Here is a 19,730-nt window from a genome sequence, read left to right as displayed (position 1 = left end):
ACACACACTACAGGCAGAGAGTCACCAGTTAAGCTGAAACAGGTGCCTTTGGACTGTGTGAGGAAACCGACATCAGCACTACCCGCTGTGTAGCAGTGACCCCCCCCCCCCCCCCCAACAGGCAGGTTTGTTTATTTGTTGTCGCTTGTGAATGAGTGTGTGTACCAGCAAGCCCGATGGCAGGAGTCCCTGTTGCTGTATTTAATTCTGGATATTCATAAGTTAGTTGTCTGTAGTCCGTCGTTGACTGGTTATCTCCCAGACTTTGTGCTCATTATAGCTCATCTGTGTGCATGTCAGACTGATGCCGTTCGTCGAGGGTTCAGTGGTTGTGTTCCATCAGCTGGAGTGCGTAGGAAGCTGCCGATGAGAATCATTGAGACGGACAGTGGGGTCGCTCAGAGAGGATACACAGCTGACTGACTCCTCTCTGGTGCCTTTACACAAACAGCAAACACCCCTTCCATCCCCATCCTCTGTTGATAGATCTCTTTCATTTAATCCTCCAGTGACATTGTACCTACCCACTGCGCTCCTTTACCTCCTGACCTCGCTATTGTCTCCTGTTGACCTGCTTCCCCCTCGCTGATGGTTGCAACCCATGTCTCACACCAGTGCCAGTCTTGTCAGGAAGCAAGTCTACGATGGGCTGCAATGCTCCATCTGTTTCCTCAAGCCACATTTGCAGAGCGTGAGTCATGGCGAGGGGTTGGGGGTCAGGGGTCTAGGGGCAGCTGTGACGGAAACGAGCCGCTGCGCGGGGAGATGTGATCCCGCCCCTCTTAGCAGGCGCTGGAGTCTATCTGCAACGCTTCATCAAAATAAGGTGTACACCCACAGCCATTCCATTACAGGATGAAAATGGAGCATGGTTTGAGAGAAGGTGTAATAATGAAATTTCAGGCAGAGTAAGCGCACTTAAGCCTTTAGCATTCAGCACGATGACACACACACAAACACATTTTTGAACTAGAGCTGCTATTGCATGACAGTAAATTACAGAAAAAAATTTGACTTCTGACTATGATTTACTCCCCTGATCACTAAATGGAAAATGTGTTTTTTGTCTCTCCTAGTTGGCTCTCAGGTAGAATGGGGCAATTGGTCCATCCATTCAGCAGGGGCAGCGCTTTAAGAGTACAACAGCTCTAAACTCCAGTAGATCCTGCCTTTCCTCTTTGCAGCAAATTTCTTACGATTTACAATTTATAAAGTAGTTCAAGCTGAGTACTCCAATCAAAGGAACGAGGTCAGAACCCAACCAGAGATTTTTTCCCTTATTGCTTCATGCCTTGCTCAAGGCTATTAAAGCAGGAGGTGGGATTCAAACCTGTGACCTCCAAGACCCGAGGTTTACTGCTGATGAAACTGCAGCAGTGTCACATATTTCGAGACTGTAGGGGGCGCTAAACATTTGAGAGTGTGCAGCAGTGGCACAGAGCTGCAAGAAACAGCATGTAAGATCAGCCATGTAGTGTTATGTGCAGTAAGACTTTGTTAGCGGATTGTAAGGGGGTTCTCGGGGGGATGAACACTGGAGACCCCAGTGTTAAAGCCTTGGACACAATGTATTCAGATCCAGCGCTCTCTCACACAGTGTTGTCATTACAAAATGCATATATGCTAACAGGCAGGCCGTTAAAAAATAACTCGCTATCATCTGTTATGTGAGTAAAACAGAAAAATCACAAATCATGGCTGGAGTGGAGCAAGAGCCTTGAGTCAAACAGCTCTCCTCATAATCCATCGCGTCATTGAAAATGCAATTAACCAAGGTCCACTTTAATTGGAGTCCTCTCCGGTGCTCCGTGGGGGATTCAAAGCCGTACAAACACATGTACAAGCGCTTTTATGTAGTGTGAGTGGGCGTCCATCTCGAGCCCCGCGTTCCGCTATTTCTGGCTTAAAAAAAATGTTGAGAAGGGAAGATTTAAACTTTTCGCTCCTTTGTTTGAAACTTTGGCACGGTTTTAATATTGCTGGTGTCTGGGGACCTTCTGAGGTTCCTCGATAGTCAAGGTCCCTTGGAGTCCGAGCAGCAGAAACGGGAAAATGAGTGAAGCAAAGCATGATGATGCCTACATGGTGTGGAAGGAGCCGAACACACAAAAGAAGTGTATTGGTTGTGCTTAGTGGTGAAGGACATGACCCTGAAACCTCCAGGTTGTTACTTTAGGTCCCTCGAGGGATGCTGTTCTCTCAGAAAGAGATCAAGCCATTGATAAATTGATAAAAATTGATGTAACTGTTTTCCCCTACCCTGAAAGTATGTCCTATGATATTTTCTGTCTGTCAAAGAGGGGCAGAAAGTTCTGGAATACCCCCTCTACAGTAGTGTGTTTGCTCTTTTCTTGTGTCCGTAACACATATTTTGCACTTGGCTCAAGCAGAAAGAAGTAAAGATTGTTTGGGCAGCATGATGGCACAGCAGGTAGTGTGGCTGATTCACAGTACTTCTCTGCACATTTGGATGTGGGTTCAAATCCGGTTCTGTCTGCATGAATTCTGCATGCTTTTCCCATGTTTTTGATCTTACACAGGATACTTTGGTTTTCTCCCGCATTCCAAATACAGGCGTTTCACTCACATTGGTGCCTCTGAATTGTCCGTAATGTTTGTGAGTGTAATTGTGTGTGTGTGTTGCATTACTCTGTTGCGTTGTTGACAACTAAGTAGCTTAGTGTTGTGTATCATGGTTAATTGGCTTGGTCAGAAGAGTCAGCTAAATACGAATTAATAATAATCTTTATAGAAATGTCAGCCGGTTGAATTCTCAGCCTTAGAAAGTGTCCCTGCCAGTGTCTAGTCTTTGGCATTCTTAAGACATCACATGTTTTTTGTTGAGTTTGTTGATGGCCACTTTCTCAGTATGGGCTCTCGGGGTCTCTCGTCAACTGGATTCAGCACTTTAATCTCCTGTTTGTGTGGTTATGAGCCTCGCTCCTTACGGATAGCAGCACTAAACTCATCAACATGCACAAAAATAGCATCCGGGTCCCATGCTCAGGGAGACAGAAACGGAGTAGCGGATTAATGAAGCAGGGTGAAAGCCTGATGTGGCAGAGGTGTCGGCGCCACCCAGTGGTAGGTAGTTGTCAGTACAACTTTTTTCTACTGGATCGGTTGCCCAAAGTCAAGTCATCTGCTTATGACTCATAATCGGAATTTCCTGGATGTATTGTTATTGTGTTACTCATGGGCTGCTTTTAATGCTTTCCAAAATGTGATTGTGGACTTTGAAGTGAGGGTTATTGCCTTGGATTTTCTGAAACAAGTTTCAAGTTTATTGCCATAGATACAAGTACCATGTACATGTATCATGAAAATCTTCCTGAATGCTTCTCCACAGACTATGGGCAAAGACAACAGGAATACTGCACAAATAATGACAAACAAAACAGTGTCAATGACAGTAAATAACAATAGCAGCAGTGACAGCAATAACAATAAATAATGGTAACAGTAGTAACAATAATGCCAGTTGACAGAGAACTCAGAATGAGAGAATGAGAATGCTTAAAGTGACAGTGTAATTTACCAATGTGCTTGGGTGGAGCAGTCCAACTCTAGTTACTAAAGTTGGCACATTGGTTAGTGTTCTATAGTCTTATAGCAGTGGGGTAAAAGCTGTTCCCGTACCTAGCTGTGCGGGTTCGAATAGACCTATGGCAGGGAAGAGAAAAGTGCCCGTGCGGGGTGACTATGGTCTCTCATGATGGGCATCGTCTTTCTGCGGCAGCGTGTGGTGTAGGTGTCCTCGACTGCTGGTAGCTGTGTGCCGATGATTTCCCGAGCTGTTTTGACCACCCTCTGCAGGGCTTTCTTGTCCTGTATGGAGCAGCTGCCACACCAGGACGTAATACATTCTGTGAGGACGGACTCCGCAGCACACCTGTAGAAAGTGGTGAGGACTGTAGTGGACTTCCTGGCTTTCTTCAGACGCCTGAGGAAGTGGAGGCATTGATGGGCCTTTTTGATGGTCGATGCTGTGTGCTCAGTCCATGTGAGTTTGGCAGTGAGGGTGACCCCGAGGAATTTGAAGCTGTTGACCCTCTCTACCATGTCCCCTCCTACGTAGATGGGTGCCTGAACCGTATCCTGTTTCCTGAAGTCAATCACCAGCTCCTTAGTTTTACTGACATTTAGAGACAGGTTGTTGCCCTGGCATCACTCTGCCAGGAGCCTCACCTCCTCTCTGTAGACCGTCTCATCGTTGTTGGTGATCAGACCCACAATGGTGGTATCGTCAGCAAACTTTATGATGTTGTTGGAGCTGTGACTGGCCACACAGTCATGTGTGAACAGGGAGTATAGCACTGGGCTCATATCATTAGTATTTAATTTCTGTAGACTTCAAAGAGCAATAAATGTGTATGTTTCAGCTGTGCTATTCACCATAAGTACATTTAATTACTAATGTTTACCTGTCCAGTGTCACACTGATCGTAGATTTTCAAAGTTCATGTATTTAATCCTCGTTTTACATTATTACCCTGTACTGTTAATGCAAATAAGGCTGTCCATTTCTGAAGTAGAAAATTTTGTGTTTATTCCTTTCAGATTTGGAGCTCCTGAAGGCCTGCTTTCTCCATCATCCATTCTGCAGGAGACTTAGTTTTCCAAACAGGGAGCCCATGGAGGGGATCGTGGAGTTCTGACCCCTCTGGGTGGCTCAGCAGGACCGGAGCCATGTCTGCCTGCAGCTCCTTCACAGAGCATGTGTGGAAACCAGGCGAGTGCAAGAACTGCTTCAAACCCAAGAGTTTGCACCGCGTGGCCGAATCAGACCTGAAGAACGGGCCTCCGGAGCGTCCTGCGCAGCTGAAGAGCCTCAGCACACCGGAGGGGAGGCCGAACGCCAACCTCGGTAGCTCTTACCAGCGGGGCGGTGGGCCTGGCCGTTCAGGAAACTTCCGGCCCCCGGTGGCCAAGAAACCCACCATCGCAGTCAAGCCCACCATGATGCTATCTTGCCCCTCAGCTGGCCTGGACTCTGAGGGCAACCGCACACCTGCTGAGTTTGGCAAAGGGCCCGACTTTCCAGCATGGAATCATAATGGATCCAACCGGAAGAGACCTAGCGGGGTGAACAACAACGAAGGTGAGGAAGAAGGAGGGGGAGAAGAGATTCAAGGGTATGGCCCACACAGTTGCAGGGCACCGTGTGGCAGCAGCAGCAACAACAACGGCCTGACGGACGTGCTGAAGGAGATCGCTGGCCTCGGCTCTGGGCCCAGCTCCAGCTCTGGCTCCAGTTCCAGAGATCTCTTCTTGGGGCGGATCAGCAGCTCCTACAAGCGCTCCCTGGAGAGAGGCCTACCGGCCTCTGGGTGTCTGGCCGCGGGCAGCCGACGTGGTGGAGGGGCACACAAACATGTCTCCCTGAGCAACAGTGCCGAGGTCATCAGCGCCGAGGGGGGCCGTTTCTGTTATCCCGAATTCTCCAGCGATGGAGAGGAGGAAGACGAGGAGGAAGAGGAGAGCGAGAGCGAGGAGGGGGGCGAACACGAGAGCTGGGATGAGAGTGACGAGGAGCTGTTGGCCATGGAGATTCGCATGAGGGGGCAACCTCGCTTTGCCAACTTCCGTGCTGCCACCCTCTCACCGGTGCCCTTCGCCGCTGGCAAGAAGTGGAACACGGTGCCCCTCCGGAATCGCTCCCTGCAGAGGATCTGTGCCATAGACTATGATGACAGCTATGACGAGATCCTCAACGGTTACCCCTCCATCGACTCCAATGGAGACCTTGTGCCTTGTGGGCAGAACGACCTGCAAGGCTGTGGTTTCTTCTCAAACTCTGAGTCCACCACCTCCCCCGAGTCTTCCTCCTCTTTGCCGGAGGATTCGCGAACTACCACGTCCAGCAGTACCAGCAGTGCCCCAAGTCGTTTGCCAAACGGTTTGCATTCCCCCTCATCTTCCCGAGAGCCTGCTTTGGAAAACAATGCAGTGAAAGGTCCGGCCACAAGAGTACTGCGGTCACCCAAAGCCTCGGAGACTCACAAGGCTGTCCTGGCCATCAGACTTGAGGAACGAGATGGAAGCCAGAAGGAACCTGGACCCCTTCCACAGGCGCTACCAGGCCAGCCAGTTACCATCAGCTTCACTGCAATGGAGGAGCAGGCTAAACCTTACCGTGTGGTCAGCCTGGAGAAGCCTCCCGTCTGCAAACCGTACACTGTGGTGGATGTGTCCGCATCCATGACTCACTCTGAGGACTACCCATCAGAGACTGCCCCTAAGGCTAAGGGTTCCTCTGTCGCCACAACCCCAGTCAATAGTGCCAGTTCTCCCTTAGGGCACCCCCTGTCTCCTGCATCGCTGATTTCCCCAACATCTCCTCAGGCTCCTTCTGCATTGCTCAGTGCCTCCCGCAAGAAGAGCAGCAACATCCGTTACCAGGAGGTGTGGACGTCCAGTACCAGTCCACGTCAAAAAGTCCCCAGGGTAGAGCTTGTGGCAGGGGGGCCCTCCGGCCCATCTGTGCCTCCCAGACACAGCAGTCACAAGTCAGCACCCACTTCTCCCACTGCGGGTCTTTCCTCTTCCTCTCGAACAGTGCCCGTGAAGTCACCCAACTTGTCTGAGATCAAGTTCAACAGCTACAACAATGCCGGCATGCCTCCCTTCCCCATAATCATCCGAGATGAGCCCACCTATGCCCGCGGCTCCAAGAATGCAGTCAAAGTGCCCATTGTCATCAACCCCAGCGCTTATGACAACCTAGCAGTTTACAAGAGCTTCCTGGGTGTTGGTGGGGAGCTACCGATGCCCAAGTCTGGGGGAGGAGCAAGGGTGGCCAGTCACACCTACGAGGAGATCGGCTCCAGCGAGAGCATCCCGTCATCTCCGACGGAGATGTCCAGCAGTGGGAAGATTGTGTCTGAGAAGGTCGGGGAAGACAGGAAAGTGAGCCCGGGTGCAGGGAATGTCCTGGAGCTCAATGGTGGAACCACGGTAGACTCAAGCGTGACTACGACCACGGCTGCCACGAGCGTACTAACACCCAGTCGAGCTCAGTCTGGAAGTTTAGCAAAAGGCAGTGGTGCCGCCATCTCGCCGGCACGGTACGGCAAGTCAAGCGGGGAGGCAACCCTCAGCTCCGATGATAGCAGCAAGCATCAGCTATCAACAGGGAGCACCACGGCCCACAGGGAAAAAGCCAGTGCGGTACTCTCGCAGATCGTCGCCTCCATCCAGCCGCCACAGTCTCCGCCTGAGTCACCGGCGGCAACCCAAAGCAGGACGTGCAGCGTGGAGGAGTTATATGCGCTTCCACCTGATGCCACTAAGGACACTCTCACTAGGCCCAAATCCCTCTTCTCCACCCCTGAAGGGTGCCTCTCAAAACCTCGGAAAGAAGGCCCTCCCAAGCTGCTGCCGAAGTCCCAGAGTGCTTCCGCAGCTGTTCCTCCAGTGAGCCCGAGAGCGGAGCCCAACGCTCCCTTCCCTCCACCCAGATCCACGTCCTCCCCATACCATGCTGCCAACCTGTTGCAGAGGCACTTTGGGAACTGGTCTAAGTCAACAGCGGGCACCCCACGCCCCAACGAGGGCGAGACGAGTCCCAGCGGGGGAGAGGGGAGGCGGGCAGCTGCAGAGAGCGCCAAGCCCAAGCGTTGGATCTCCTTCAAGAGCTTCTTCCGCCGGCGGAAGGACGAGGATGAGTCGCGAGAGCGGATGGAACGGGACAAAGAGAAGGGCAAACTGGTAGGGCTGGATGGCACGGTTATCCACATGCTGCCGCCTCCTCCCGTTCAGCGCCAGCACTGGTTCGCCGAGGCCAAGACAGATGACCCCAGCCAGAAACCCACCATCATCTTCACATACAAGCCCGAGTCAAGTACAGGTGCCGACAGCAAGGAAGACGAGCAACTACATGTGGAAGAGATCATAGAGCCCATGCAGCTGGCCCCGGATCATTCTGGGAAACCACAGAACCCCGGGACATCTTCAAACTCCCGGGACATCAGGTACATGTAATTAATCACAATTACAGACTCATAACAGCCACAGTTTAATCTCATAAGCCAGATGTGTGTTCCTTGAGCCTCGCCTCTCCTTTTTCTCGTCAGTCCCCTAATTAGCAAGCAGCCATTTGAATTGTTTCCCAACATCTTCAAACTCCCGGGACATCAGGTACATGTAATTAATCACAATTACAGACTCATAACAGCCACAGTTTAATCTCATAAGCCAGATGTGTGTTCCTTGAGCCTCGCCTCTCCTTTTTCTCGTCAGTCCCCTAATTAGCAAGCAGCCATTTGAATTGTTTCCCAAATATTATTTTCCCAGCTGTTTAAGTTAGCAGGAGGTTTTTTCGGCAGAACGGGTCCATTACACTTTAATGAAAGTTCCCTTGATCATTTGTTCATGTTAGAGCTTCTTCATATAGTTCATAGGAAATAACACGATCTTTGCTTTCCAAAACTTGTGTTTCCAGCCTTACTGTGCAATTAGCTGTAAAGATCCCATTCGTCATCCGCGGTTAATTAAGTGATTCGAGTGGAGGCACCTTATTCACTGACAGAACGTGCCGCTGACAGCCATTTCTTATGTAAATGTGTTTAACCAAGGTTTCCTATGAGTGTGACTGGCTCATTAACCTAAGTGTTATTTACTGTTTACTGCAATGCCCAAACGCACATCACCATGTCAAATAAATCTTCATCTGGTGACGCTCAGGCAGAGCTGGTGTCCCGGAGACTCAGCACGTGTCATTAGTGGTGAGAATGCCGCTGTGTCTATGCGTTGGATTTCTTTTGTTTAGTCTTCCCGCCTCCTACGAAGGTAACACGTTCCTGAAAAATCCTTCATGTTGCAGACGTGAATTGAAGACATAATTACCATTAGTTGTAATGATAAAACTTTTCGTGTGTTCCTCAGCCCCCCAAAAAGTGACACCCATTTATGATAAATAATCTTCACATCACATTGACAATGGACATAGTTACGTGTGCGAATATGTACATTCCACTTATTTTTCCATAAGTTTTTCACTTGGATTAGCCATGATGACTGAAAGAGTCTGAAAAACAACAGAAACGTGAGACTGAACAGAGAGGTGCCAACACTGCTGTGTTTGTGCATGTATGTGTTTGCGTGTCTCAGCCATTTACATTACGTTTATTTATTCCTTTAGCAGACGCATTCTGGAGTACGGTTAATTTGTCACATACGCAGTATGAACCAGTGTACATTACATGAGTAGCTGCATATAGGCTTTTCCATTTTTAAAAATTATTAAACGTAACAAATGCTTTGCACGTTTATCAACCATTTGAGATCAGGGGAGGAGTGAGTCCAAAGGACCTTTCATGAATGTAGACGGATTCAGCAGCTCTCAATCCCATGACCATAAAGGATCTTACAAAGGAAGAAATAAACCATTTTTCAGCACATAGCTACTACTGTCACCCAGTGTTTTACTAATTCGACAAAAGTTGTAACATAAAAACGAAATTGGTATTAAATGACATTCCTCGCAACCACAAATTTCTGTAAATCGCACATTCGTATCTCGACTGATCACTGTATTTTCCCTGGAAAATGAATGAATGAAAAATAAAAGGTTTGCATGTTTTGCAGTCACCTTCAGACAGTGACACGGGCCAACATACAGCAATCAGAAGAGCAACATATTAATTAAAAATGAGAGTAATTGTAATTTTTAAGGTTTGTTGTCTTTTTGATCCTTTTACAACATTTCAGATGAGAGCAAGTTCCTCTGGCAGGCGACTTTATAGCTGTTTTACGGCCGCGGCTCCCACTACGGAATCGATATCCAGATTAAAATGGAGTGATGTTGTATAAAAGCTCGTTTGGCAGCCTGGTGCATCAGCCCAGCACGGTGCAGTTGTCTTTTAGGGGGGGTTTAAATTGCATGCTAAGCAGTCGTTTGCGTGTCATTGGTCTCAGCATACCATCATATTGGGATCTGCGTCTCTTTAGGCCCAGGGGCTGCACAGCTGAGAAACCACGTGACTTGTGCAGCATCTCTGCTTATTGGAGACGCACATGGAATGGATGTGACCAACACTATCCGTCATCTAATCCAAGTATGAACGTCTGACCTTTGTGGATTTTAGGTTTCGTGTCATAATAACTGCCAGGAACCTCCAGTTGTTTAGCTTCCAGAGTGAACCCATTGGGGTCCATTCGAAAGTATGCTGCTGTATTTCTTCAATACATTCTGCATCGACCTACATTAGGTGACACTAACCCTCTTTTCCGAACAATTATTGCACAAAAACTAATTTTTTGCACTACCAATTTTAAATCTGTTTACATTTCTATGTATTGTAGTAGTATATATTGTGTATGTTGTCATCTGTGTTACACCGTGCTTCTAGAGAAACGCTATTTCACTCCTCCAATGTATGTTCCAGACATATTTGGAAGTGACAATAAAGTTGACTTTGACTTCTGAACTTCTTGAGAAGATTTGTAGTGTTTCAGTGGGGATACGAAGGCAGGATCTTGAGCCATGGCTGAGCTCTAAGCTGTTCCCCTAGAAATCAGCCTGTGGTTTCCTCACCCTGCAGGATGGAGATTTCCTACCGGAGTGGCCTTCTGACAGAGGGTATCTCCCTGCTGCCCCTCCGGGGGTTCGTCTGGCATTGTAGTCCTTTGGGGGAAACAGACAGTGACTATAACTACTGTTCTGAGGAATCACAAGCCTTGTGTTACTGTTGCACCCCATGTATGTGCGCCCGCGCGCACACACACACACACACACACACACACACGTACTTAACAAGGCTGCAGTGAAAGCACTACAATAAGACAGGAATAAATAAATACTGCAAAAATAAACAGTGGATGAAAATAAGTTAGATTTAAAAAAAGTGTTAAAAGCAGTACTTCCAGCTCAGTGCCGCTGGGTCAGGAGGTCAGTACCACCCTAGCAGTACCTACTGCCTACTGGCCGTTGGCAGGGGTGACTTCAGGTAATGCTTTGAACAGCATATCTGGTGTTCTTCTGTTTATCCAGGGGGTAAGAGTCACTATGATGTGTGGGATGATGTTTAGTGTTCTCTCTACTACTTTTTTCCGGGTAAATCCCAGCACTGAGCTCTTCCTGGCCAATTGGTTTATTCATTCTGCTGACATCATGTGTAAGGAACAACATGTGAGTTTCTTCTCTTTGCGCTCCATCCAGACTGCCGAGGTCTCCTTATTGATGCAAGCGGACATTAGAGCCGCCCCTCTTTTCTGTGAGAGCTGCGATTCCTCCTCGTACATCCCCCAAGATCCTCTTAACAGCTGCATTCACGTTCTCTGACCTCTGCTGCCTCCACCTTTGCAGCTGCTAATTGGAGAGGAAGCGGATTAACTGCGGTTTAATGACCACGGAGAGAGAGCCGCGGCTTTAGACGTGGCACTCAGCTCAAATTACCGAGATTTTGCTGAGGGTGTACATAATTACTGTGATGCATGGTACAGTTAAAGTGTCTTTTATCCATCGAGCGAGTGATCAGTAATTACGTGTCGGAGGAGCCATCGCAGTTTGTGCCTGAAGACGATCAGTTCAATGCAGGAGGGAGTTTGTGGTGCCACCAAAGAGCTGGATTCGAAGATGATGTGACCTGTGACATCCGACCTGTACCTCAGCCTGGCTCATATCTGGGATGACTGATGGGTGAATCACTTGGGCTCGTAGTCCAATCTTTGGTGTCTATTCATTTCCCTGTCATCGCAGGCATCGCAGAGGCTTACTCACCTGACCGATGTGAGTGGACTGCCTTTGCACAGCGGCGCAATTTCATGGTTTTATTGCACAATTGCACTTGCCCATGCTGGTAAACATTGCTGCGCCCCATCACTCTTAAAGCAACATTCCAGTTGTGGAAACTGTTGAGGCTGTAAATTTGAGTAAATCTGCATTTATTTATTTATTCAGCAGATGCTTCTCTCTGTACAGTGATTACTCCGTAGTCTTTACATTTGTTCATTTAGCTAATGCTTCTCCCCAAAGCAACTTAGGATGTTTAGTTACAATTATTTATCCATTTATACAGGTCGATAATATTATGGGAGCAGTTTAGTGTAAGTAAGTACCTTGCTCAAGGGCACCACAGCTAGAGGTGGGATTTTAAAACGGCAACCTTTGGGTTTAAAGGCAGCAGCTCTAGCCACTATGCCTTCAGCTGCCCCAACTGTATAGCAGACATCTTTGTCTAAAGTCACTTACAGTGCGCGATGCCCTACAGTAAACACACTAAGGACTATTTAGTCAACAGTTCACTTGAATCTTGTATCTTTGGAGTGTGGCGGGAATCCAGAGCACCCGGAGGAAAACCATGCGAGCACATGGAGAATGTGCAAACTCCACACAGACTGAGCGGGAATCCAACATACTTCTAGTTGCACAGCGCAAGCGCTGAGACACCAGTGCTACCTGCTATGCCTCAGTGATGCCCAGATGTATGATGTCCTGTGTGATGCTTCTCACACACAACATTTCATGTTACGGTCTCACCAAGGCAGCAATCACAAGGCATTTTTGAGCCCTCCGCCTCTGGAGGTGGAGGTGACGAGTTGGATCTTCTGGGTGGTCGTCTCTGTGCTGCTGTTTGTTATCCGTCAACATAACTGTGATGCGATTGCATTTTCGACGCAGCCGACGCACCACCCGTCCTTTTTTTGTAAGAAGGAGAGACGAAACTTTTGAGGAACTGACTGAAGATTACAGAGCAACACTGGACTTTGTGGATGTTGCTCACACCTCGTGTGAACAGCAAATGTTTTGACTCTGCATTGGTGTCCTTCAGCACCAAGTGTAGATGCATTTATGTATTATTTATTATTTTATATTTGCGCGGTTGGAAATGGCCGTGTACGATCCCCGAAGTCTAATTTAATGCTCTGTTTTAAGCTTTGCCCAGAAATGTGCCGTGTGCCTTGGAGTCTCCTAATGGGACGTTAGCAGGCGGTTGAGCAATGCAGCTGGAAGTTTGCAAAGCTGGGAAACGGTGCCTCTAAATAATATGGATTTAGTTGCACAGCGAAGGCTCCTTAAATGGGAAGATTCAGGGGGTGTGATCGTTGACAGTTGAATATATACGAACCTGACCTGGCTCTTTCATGGCATCTCAATCCTTATTTCAGGTGCATCTCTGGAATGACGATGCTCTTTAAAACGCAATATCGCAGGTAATCTGGGACAGGGCTCTTTCGAGTAATGGGTGAGCCGAACCAGGAGGATGGTAGCACTCTGGAACCCTGGGTGTGTGTATATGGGGGGGGGGGGGTCATCCTGAGCTTGAAGATGTGGAACAACATGAGCGAAAACCTGTTAGGTACTAAAAAAAAAAAACACAAAAGCTTAAAACACAAGTCATTCGAATCGCTGCATAGGTACAGAGCTGTGTTTCCTTTCCTGGTTGTGTTTCACCCCAATAATGTGCTCCTTTTCCTTTATGTACCTTTTAATCAATGAAAACATTTTCCTTTATTTATTCGCTGTATGGCTGCATTTTAATTTAACGTTACTGACTCGAGAATTAGATGCACTTTTCTTAGCAGCAGGTATTTGCTGAAAGCAGCTCTCCTGTGAAATTGATTGAACTGATTTATTTCTTTGCTCTCTGAGGTGCCACATTAAGTCCTTTGTCACCTCAGAAGATGAGTTTATAAAGGCTTGTACATTTACATTTTTGCTGATGCTTTTCTCCAAAGCGACTTATACCGTTAAGGTTACAATTATTACAGCTACAAGCTTACAGTTATTTACCCGTTTGTACAGCTGGATGATTTTACTGGAGCAATTTAAGGTAAGTACCCTCCTCAAGGGTACTACAAGTGGAAGTGAGACTCAAACCTGCAACCTTTGGGTCCAAAGGCAGCAGTTATAACCACTATACTGGTCACCCTATACAATATATTGTCACGTGTGCATGTGTGTAGCACAAGGGGATGCTGGGATGTCACTGTCAGAGTGGCTTGGTTCTTTGGTGATCATAGAGGATGGTGTCACAGTTAAAGATTTGGGCACTGTGCTTATAGGTAACGTGTAGGGTGTCGGCAGCACTATAACAGCATGACTGATTTTAAATTTGCGTTTGAATAATTGCAGCAGCACTTTATCCTCCTGGAATGTCTACTGAATGTGCAGAAGGCTGCAGGTGAGTCCTCATGGGTTCCCATGTTATCATACAGCACGATATTAAGATTGCCAGTCTTAGCTTGGTAACCACGGTAACCCTTCTCCCAGAATGGAGGTCCTGTGTCTCTGGGCAGGGACTCCAGGGGCATCATGGAGGCACGAGCACAGAGAGCATTGATCTTTCCAGCATGCAGGGCTTAGCCGTAATCCACCTTGAAGGTGCCATTCAGCCCGCAAGTCACTGATCTCTCGTTCGGCACCACACCGCTCAGTGTGATGGTTTACCGCGGTCGCTAAACCCTCTCTCTCCACTCTCATTTCTTCTTCTTTCTTTCTGTAGCATCCCAGTGCCCCGGGGCCTACTTCAGAATGTGGTCTTGTGTCTTAGATGCTCCGCGCTGATAGATCTCTTTCCATTTGTTTCCCCCTTCCTGTTTTGTCGCAGCCCGGGTTCAGGACAGGAGACGGAGAGCCCCATGCCCCCGGCGGCCTCCCTGCACAGCCGACTAGAGCTGCCCCCCCGCGTGGAACCCCCTGGCCTGTCTGCACCCGCTACCACCCCACCGTCAGCCAGCGAGAGCACTGCCAGCCTGGGGGAGCCAGAAGAGGAGGCCAGTGTGTCCCATTCCCACTCCCCCGCCTCCAGTACCTGCAGCGCCACCTATAGCAACCTAGGTAGGAGTGCCAGCAAGTAGGGTATTACACTAGTGGTTCATTTACCATTGGGTTATTCATATTCGGTGTTATCCTGTTGGGTGTTTCGCCACTGGGTGTGTTACTCTGTCAGGTGCTTAACTGCTGGGTTTTACCACTGTGTGTCTGGTAAGGCTGCTTGAATTCAACTTAGCGTGATGGAAACTTTGGCAGTGAGGATGCTATCGCGATTCCTTATAAATATGTCGAAAGTGTTACGAAACATATGAAAAACAAGTGAATTGTGGGCCCAGAGCCAGTTATGGAAAAAGGAAACAGGCACACTTTTGATGTGCCGTTCACTTCCTGTCAGACGAACTAGCTTTTGATGTATTATTTTTGCGTTTGGTGACGACAGCGAGCGCCTTTGAGTGGGCAAAGTGGTACAGCTCAGTGAAGGGATGAGTGGTCTGGAACGGAAGGTATCACTGTTCAGCGGCATGCTCCTCAAGGGATTCAACAAGGTTGACAAGAAACTATTTAATTTTTTAAGAAAAATTGTACAGTATTATGTTGTGAACTATGAAATTTGAATCCTTAAATTATGGACACAAAAAAATACCCCTTCTGAGATCCACAAGCTTCTCGGCATCTGAAGTCAATTGGGACCAGATGTCTGTCCGTAATTTTTGTTCTTAACTTCAAAGTCAGTTTTATTGCTAAGTCACAATCAATAAAAGATTGATAATACTGATATTATTGTTATTATTGACATTGACTGGTTAGGTTGTGTATAAATCTCAGATTTTTATAATAGATCAAAAAGAGTTTGTAACACTTTGTTTCTTTGTGGTGGTGGAGGGAGTCCTGTTTGTAAGGGTCATGGGGGGCTCGGGGGGGGGGGTGTTAGGCAGCAGGGGGTATCTTAGTTAGAGCTGTGACCTTTACACTCAGAATCAGAACAAGCTTTATTGCCAAGTATGTTCACACATACAAGGAATTTGTCTTGGTGACAGGAACTTCCACAGCACAGACAGAATGACAGTGACAAAACAGATGAGAAGATAGAATATGTGAATGAAGGATAAAAAATATACAAAAATAGTCACTAGACATTGTATGTATGTACAGGTATGTTCTATACAAATGCAAGGGAGTGTGAGTAAGACATATGATGTGATAAATTGATATAATTATAAATATAAATAGCGTTGTGTATTGCACTGGTTTAACCTCTAGGGGGGATTTAGCTGTTCATGAGGTAGATGGCCTGAGGAAAGAAACTTTTTTCTTGTGCCTTGCTGTCCTGGTGCTCAGTGCTCTGTAGCGCCGGCCAGATGGCAAAGGTTCGAAGAGGAAGTGGCCTGGATGTGAGGGGTCTAGAATGATTTTGCTCGCCCTTTTACTGACTCTGGACGAGTGCAGTTCTTGTAGAGCTGGGGGGGGTGTGCCGAAAGAACCTGGGTTGGAATCCTACATGCTGCTGTAGTGTACTGAACATAAGTTGCTCCACTAAAAATGACCCAGCTCTATAAATGGGTAAATCGCTGTAAATGGAGTACCACTGTACATCTTTCTGGAGGAAAGTGACATTTAAATGAATTAATGGAAGTTTATTGCAGAGGGGGCTAAGTCCCAGGCCCCACAGCTCTCTGCGATGCCACCAGCACTCTACCAGGGACATCCTAGCCGCTGGTGTGTTGGGGTGTGTCTAAGAAGCACTGGCTGGTGCTGACAGGAGGACCGTTGCAGGCTCCCCTTCTAGAAACTTCCTTTGGCACATGATAGCCAGCAGCGTAATCTGCCCTGCCCTGAAGCCTTGCTAGTTTGTGTGTTTGCGCCTCAGAATTAGGGGAAGGGAAAATTGATTTGTCCTCAAGTAAGCCCCCTCCGCCCGCCCACCGCACCCCACCCCAGCAGAGCTAACGGGAGGCAAACACAGAGTCTGACTGCAAAGGAATGCAGGAGTAGCTCAGAGCGCCACGCCGGCCACCCGCTGTCGCAGCAGGAGATCAGTGCGGCACGAGAGAGAGCAATCTCACGGCATCGCTCGTCCTGTGGACCGCTGGTACGGGCACAACAGCTGCCTCCGCTCTCCTCCATTCCTTTGCCCATCGTCCCGACACTTGGGTGAGAAGGTAGGTTCTCACTTCAGTGGTCCCGCTCTGCCGCATCCGCGGGGTTGTCGCGGCAACCGCTGCTCCAGTGATCGGCTCTGTGCTCCTTGGATCTGCAGAAGTGTCACAGCTTGATGTGCGTGTGTTGGGGGGGTTTCCTGAGAAGTGTAGTCCTGTGCCCATCCTCCGCTTACCCTGTGTGACGTCCTGCCAAAAAAGAGTGCTTCCCAGACTCCTCTGAAGCATAGCGTGTTCAGTTTCACCCGCTGGAGGCGTGTGACGGGTGTTGAGCGCCGGGGGACGTCTCGCCGTGATGCTGAAGCGGCAGAGCTGGAGCACAGTGCTGCGTTGGGGGGGCGGAGTGCAGAGACGCAATTAAAACTTAAAGCAGTGTGAAGCTATTAAATCAAAGAGTGCAACGCGCCAGAAGCGTCGCATTCAGCTCAGCACCGTGACAGAATTGTCCGGAAAGTAGCATTTATGTTTGTGTATGCTCGTCCGCTGTAAGTCTTCAGCACATTTTGGACACCCTGTGGGACACTGGGGGGTCCAGGAATGTTGAACCTCTGATTGGCGCTCTCATGTAAGGTGTCTCGAGACGTCTGGGCATCTTTTATGACAGATACTTCAGGTTGGGGGTTGTGAACGGATAGGGGGGTTTAGGATTAGGCGAACGCGCCGATCACACTTTCACCTGTCAGTCTGCGTGGGGCTCCGGCCCCAGGACCTCATTGGACTCGTTACACAGCGCTCCCCACTGGACCTTACAGTGAGTCGCGACGGGGAGATGGAGGTCAAATGCAGAAGTGTGGCTGAAGGTGTGCAATCGCTGCTCTCCTCTTCTCCTTGAGACGAGTTCCGTGTAGGTGGACAGCCTCTCTATTCCACCGCACCACTCGGTCCACAACCCGTGGATCGGGTCCCCACCTGCACCTCCCCGTGCAGCTCCCTCTGCTCAGCCTCCCAAGGAACCGGTTGATCTTTTTTCATCTCGCTGTCGTGGCATTAGTGTCCTGGGGACAGCTGGATTAAAGCAGGTCTCATCCTCTTACTCTGGATACCCTTAAATTCCGCAGCATTTTGAAAGTAAATCTCGTCGTTTACTTAGTCTTTTTAAATTTTATTTAACATGTTGGTGTGTGGTCCTCCAGTGGCCTAGTTTCCCCTGCACCGTCGGCACTTAATTCAAACGTTTCATTTTGCTGTTATTAGTATGTGAGCGCAGAGTGTGAGAAGATTACTTTTTTAATGCAAGTTTTCTTTGCATGTGTCCATGTCATCAAACACATAGATGGTACATCAATAATTAGTGCATTCATATCCATACTCAGCAGGATAATTTTTTCCTGAACCTGCATCCGTAATGTGGAAAAATTACCTTTTGTCTCCTTCATAGATGGAGAGGTGTTCTTTCTCCGCTCATCACAATGACTGAGTCTCTCTCTCTCTCTCTCTCTCTACTTCTCGTCTTTACGCTGGAGTCCAGGGGTTTCTCTGAGTTCCTACCGGTGTCCGGAAGTAGGACACTTTACTGAGAAGTGCGACTGGGACGATTTTTTTTTTTTTTTTAAAAAAAGAACGAAGAAAAATCACTCGTTGAGCCTCGCTGGAAATTACTTGCGAGAAGATTTGACTTTGGCCACATGAAAGCAGATGGACGGGTTTGATTTGAACCGTTTTTATCCGTGTCCTCATTTCTGCTCAAGAAATAAACACGAGAAGCTCTTCACTGCTGCCGAGTGCATGGGGCATGCAGCGCAATGGAGTGACCGCTGCACGTCAGACTTCAGACAGTCTTTATTATTATTATTGTTATTATGCAGCAGTAGCCAAGGCTCTTCCTGAAATGTCAGGCATGTGTGTGTGCTCTTTTTATGAAAATGAGCTTGCAGATCAGAATCTTTATTTGATTTGAGGAAATTCAAGCGGGAACTTTCTGGGTTGCAGAAGGACCTTTTCGAGCCAAGTCCAGTTTGTCAAGCATAAGGCCACCTGCTGGCCGACCTTCGCCTGTAAAGATCCTCTGTATCTTTGCTGTCTTTGTACAGGTCAGTCCCGGGCGAACATGATCCCGCTGAAGCAGCCCAGAAACCCAAAAGCCCCCGAGGAGCAGGAGGGCTCCGACAACGGCTCCAAGGCCACACCGCCACCGCTGCCCAAGAAGAGCATCACCCGGGCCAGTACAGAGCCCTCAGCCCTGGGTAAAGAGCTGTTGAGCCCGAGGCCCAAGGGTGAGGCCAAACCAGGCGGCACCAACCTGAGCGTGGCCAACCCCCTGTACGATCTGGACTCCACCTGGGAGACGGGCAGCCAGAGCTCCTCCCTGGTGGACCAGGAGTCCGGGGACTCACTGGAGAGGCTGGCGACGGGCAAGGGCAGGCCGGCCAACAGCCTCTCCTGCCTAGCACCATCCGGGGGAGCCTCCGTCGGCCGGCAGAAGCGGGGCTGCCGCAGCGCTGAGTCCCTGGCAGGCCGGGGCAGGGTGGCGGGCCGGGCCGGAGCCCCAAAGGCCTCGAGGCCGACGCTCTACAAGGGCACGGAGAACTGGGAAGAGGTAGTGGGCCGCATTCGCGGCCTGCACACAGATACGCTGCGCAAGCTGGCCTGTCGCTGCGAGGACCGCTTCATGGCCGGCCAGAAGGACCCGCTGCGCTTCGGCACCGACAGCTGGTCAGACTTCCGGCTCACGACGGGCCGTCCGTGCTGCGAGGCAGGCGACGCCATCTATTACACGGCCTCCTACTCCAAGGACCCGCTCGTGAACTACGCCGTCAAGGTGAGGCACCACCCTTTTCCCGAGAACCCCAAGGCGGGCGCTGATGCGCCGATCGCTGGTGAGATTCGGTGATCTAATGCCGCACAGATTTGTTCTG

General features: G+C 48.9%; 1 protein-coding gene across 5 annotated transcripts in view; it reads left to right on the top strand.

Annotated features, from left to right (window-relative positions):
* peak1 (pseudopodium-enriched atypical kinase 1) overlaps window positions 1–19,730 on the top strand; it is an 87,554-nt gene that overhangs the window by 65,409 nt on the left and 2,415 nt on the right. For 4 of the 5 annotated variants that reach the window (XM_029252339.1, XM_029252338.1, XM_029252340.1 and 1 more), the window contains 3 exons: window positions 4,561–7,973; window positions 14,553–14,782; window positions 18,906–19,633. In XM_029252339.1, coding sequence (XP_029108172.1) covers window positions 4,690–7,973; window positions 14,553–14,782; window positions 18,906–19,633 — 4,242 coding nt within the window. In that variant the 5' untranslated portion in view covers window positions 4,561–4,689. Of the gene's footprint in view, window positions 1–4,274; window positions 7,974–14,552; window positions 14,783–18,905; window positions 19,634–19,730 lie in introns of those variants that run through there. The other variant, XM_029252342.1, reaches the window with a different exon arrangement.

This window comes from Scleropages formosus, chromosome 5 (genome assembly GCF_900964775.1).
Source record: "Scleropages formosus chromosome 5, fSclFor1.1, whole genome shotgun sequence".
NCBI classification, from domain to species: Eukaryota; Metazoa; Chordata; class Actinopteri; order Osteoglossiformes; family Osteoglossidae; genus Scleropages; species Scleropages formosus.
Note: the sequence above shows the minus strand (reverse complement) of the source record. Positions and strands in the feature narration are given on the sequence as shown.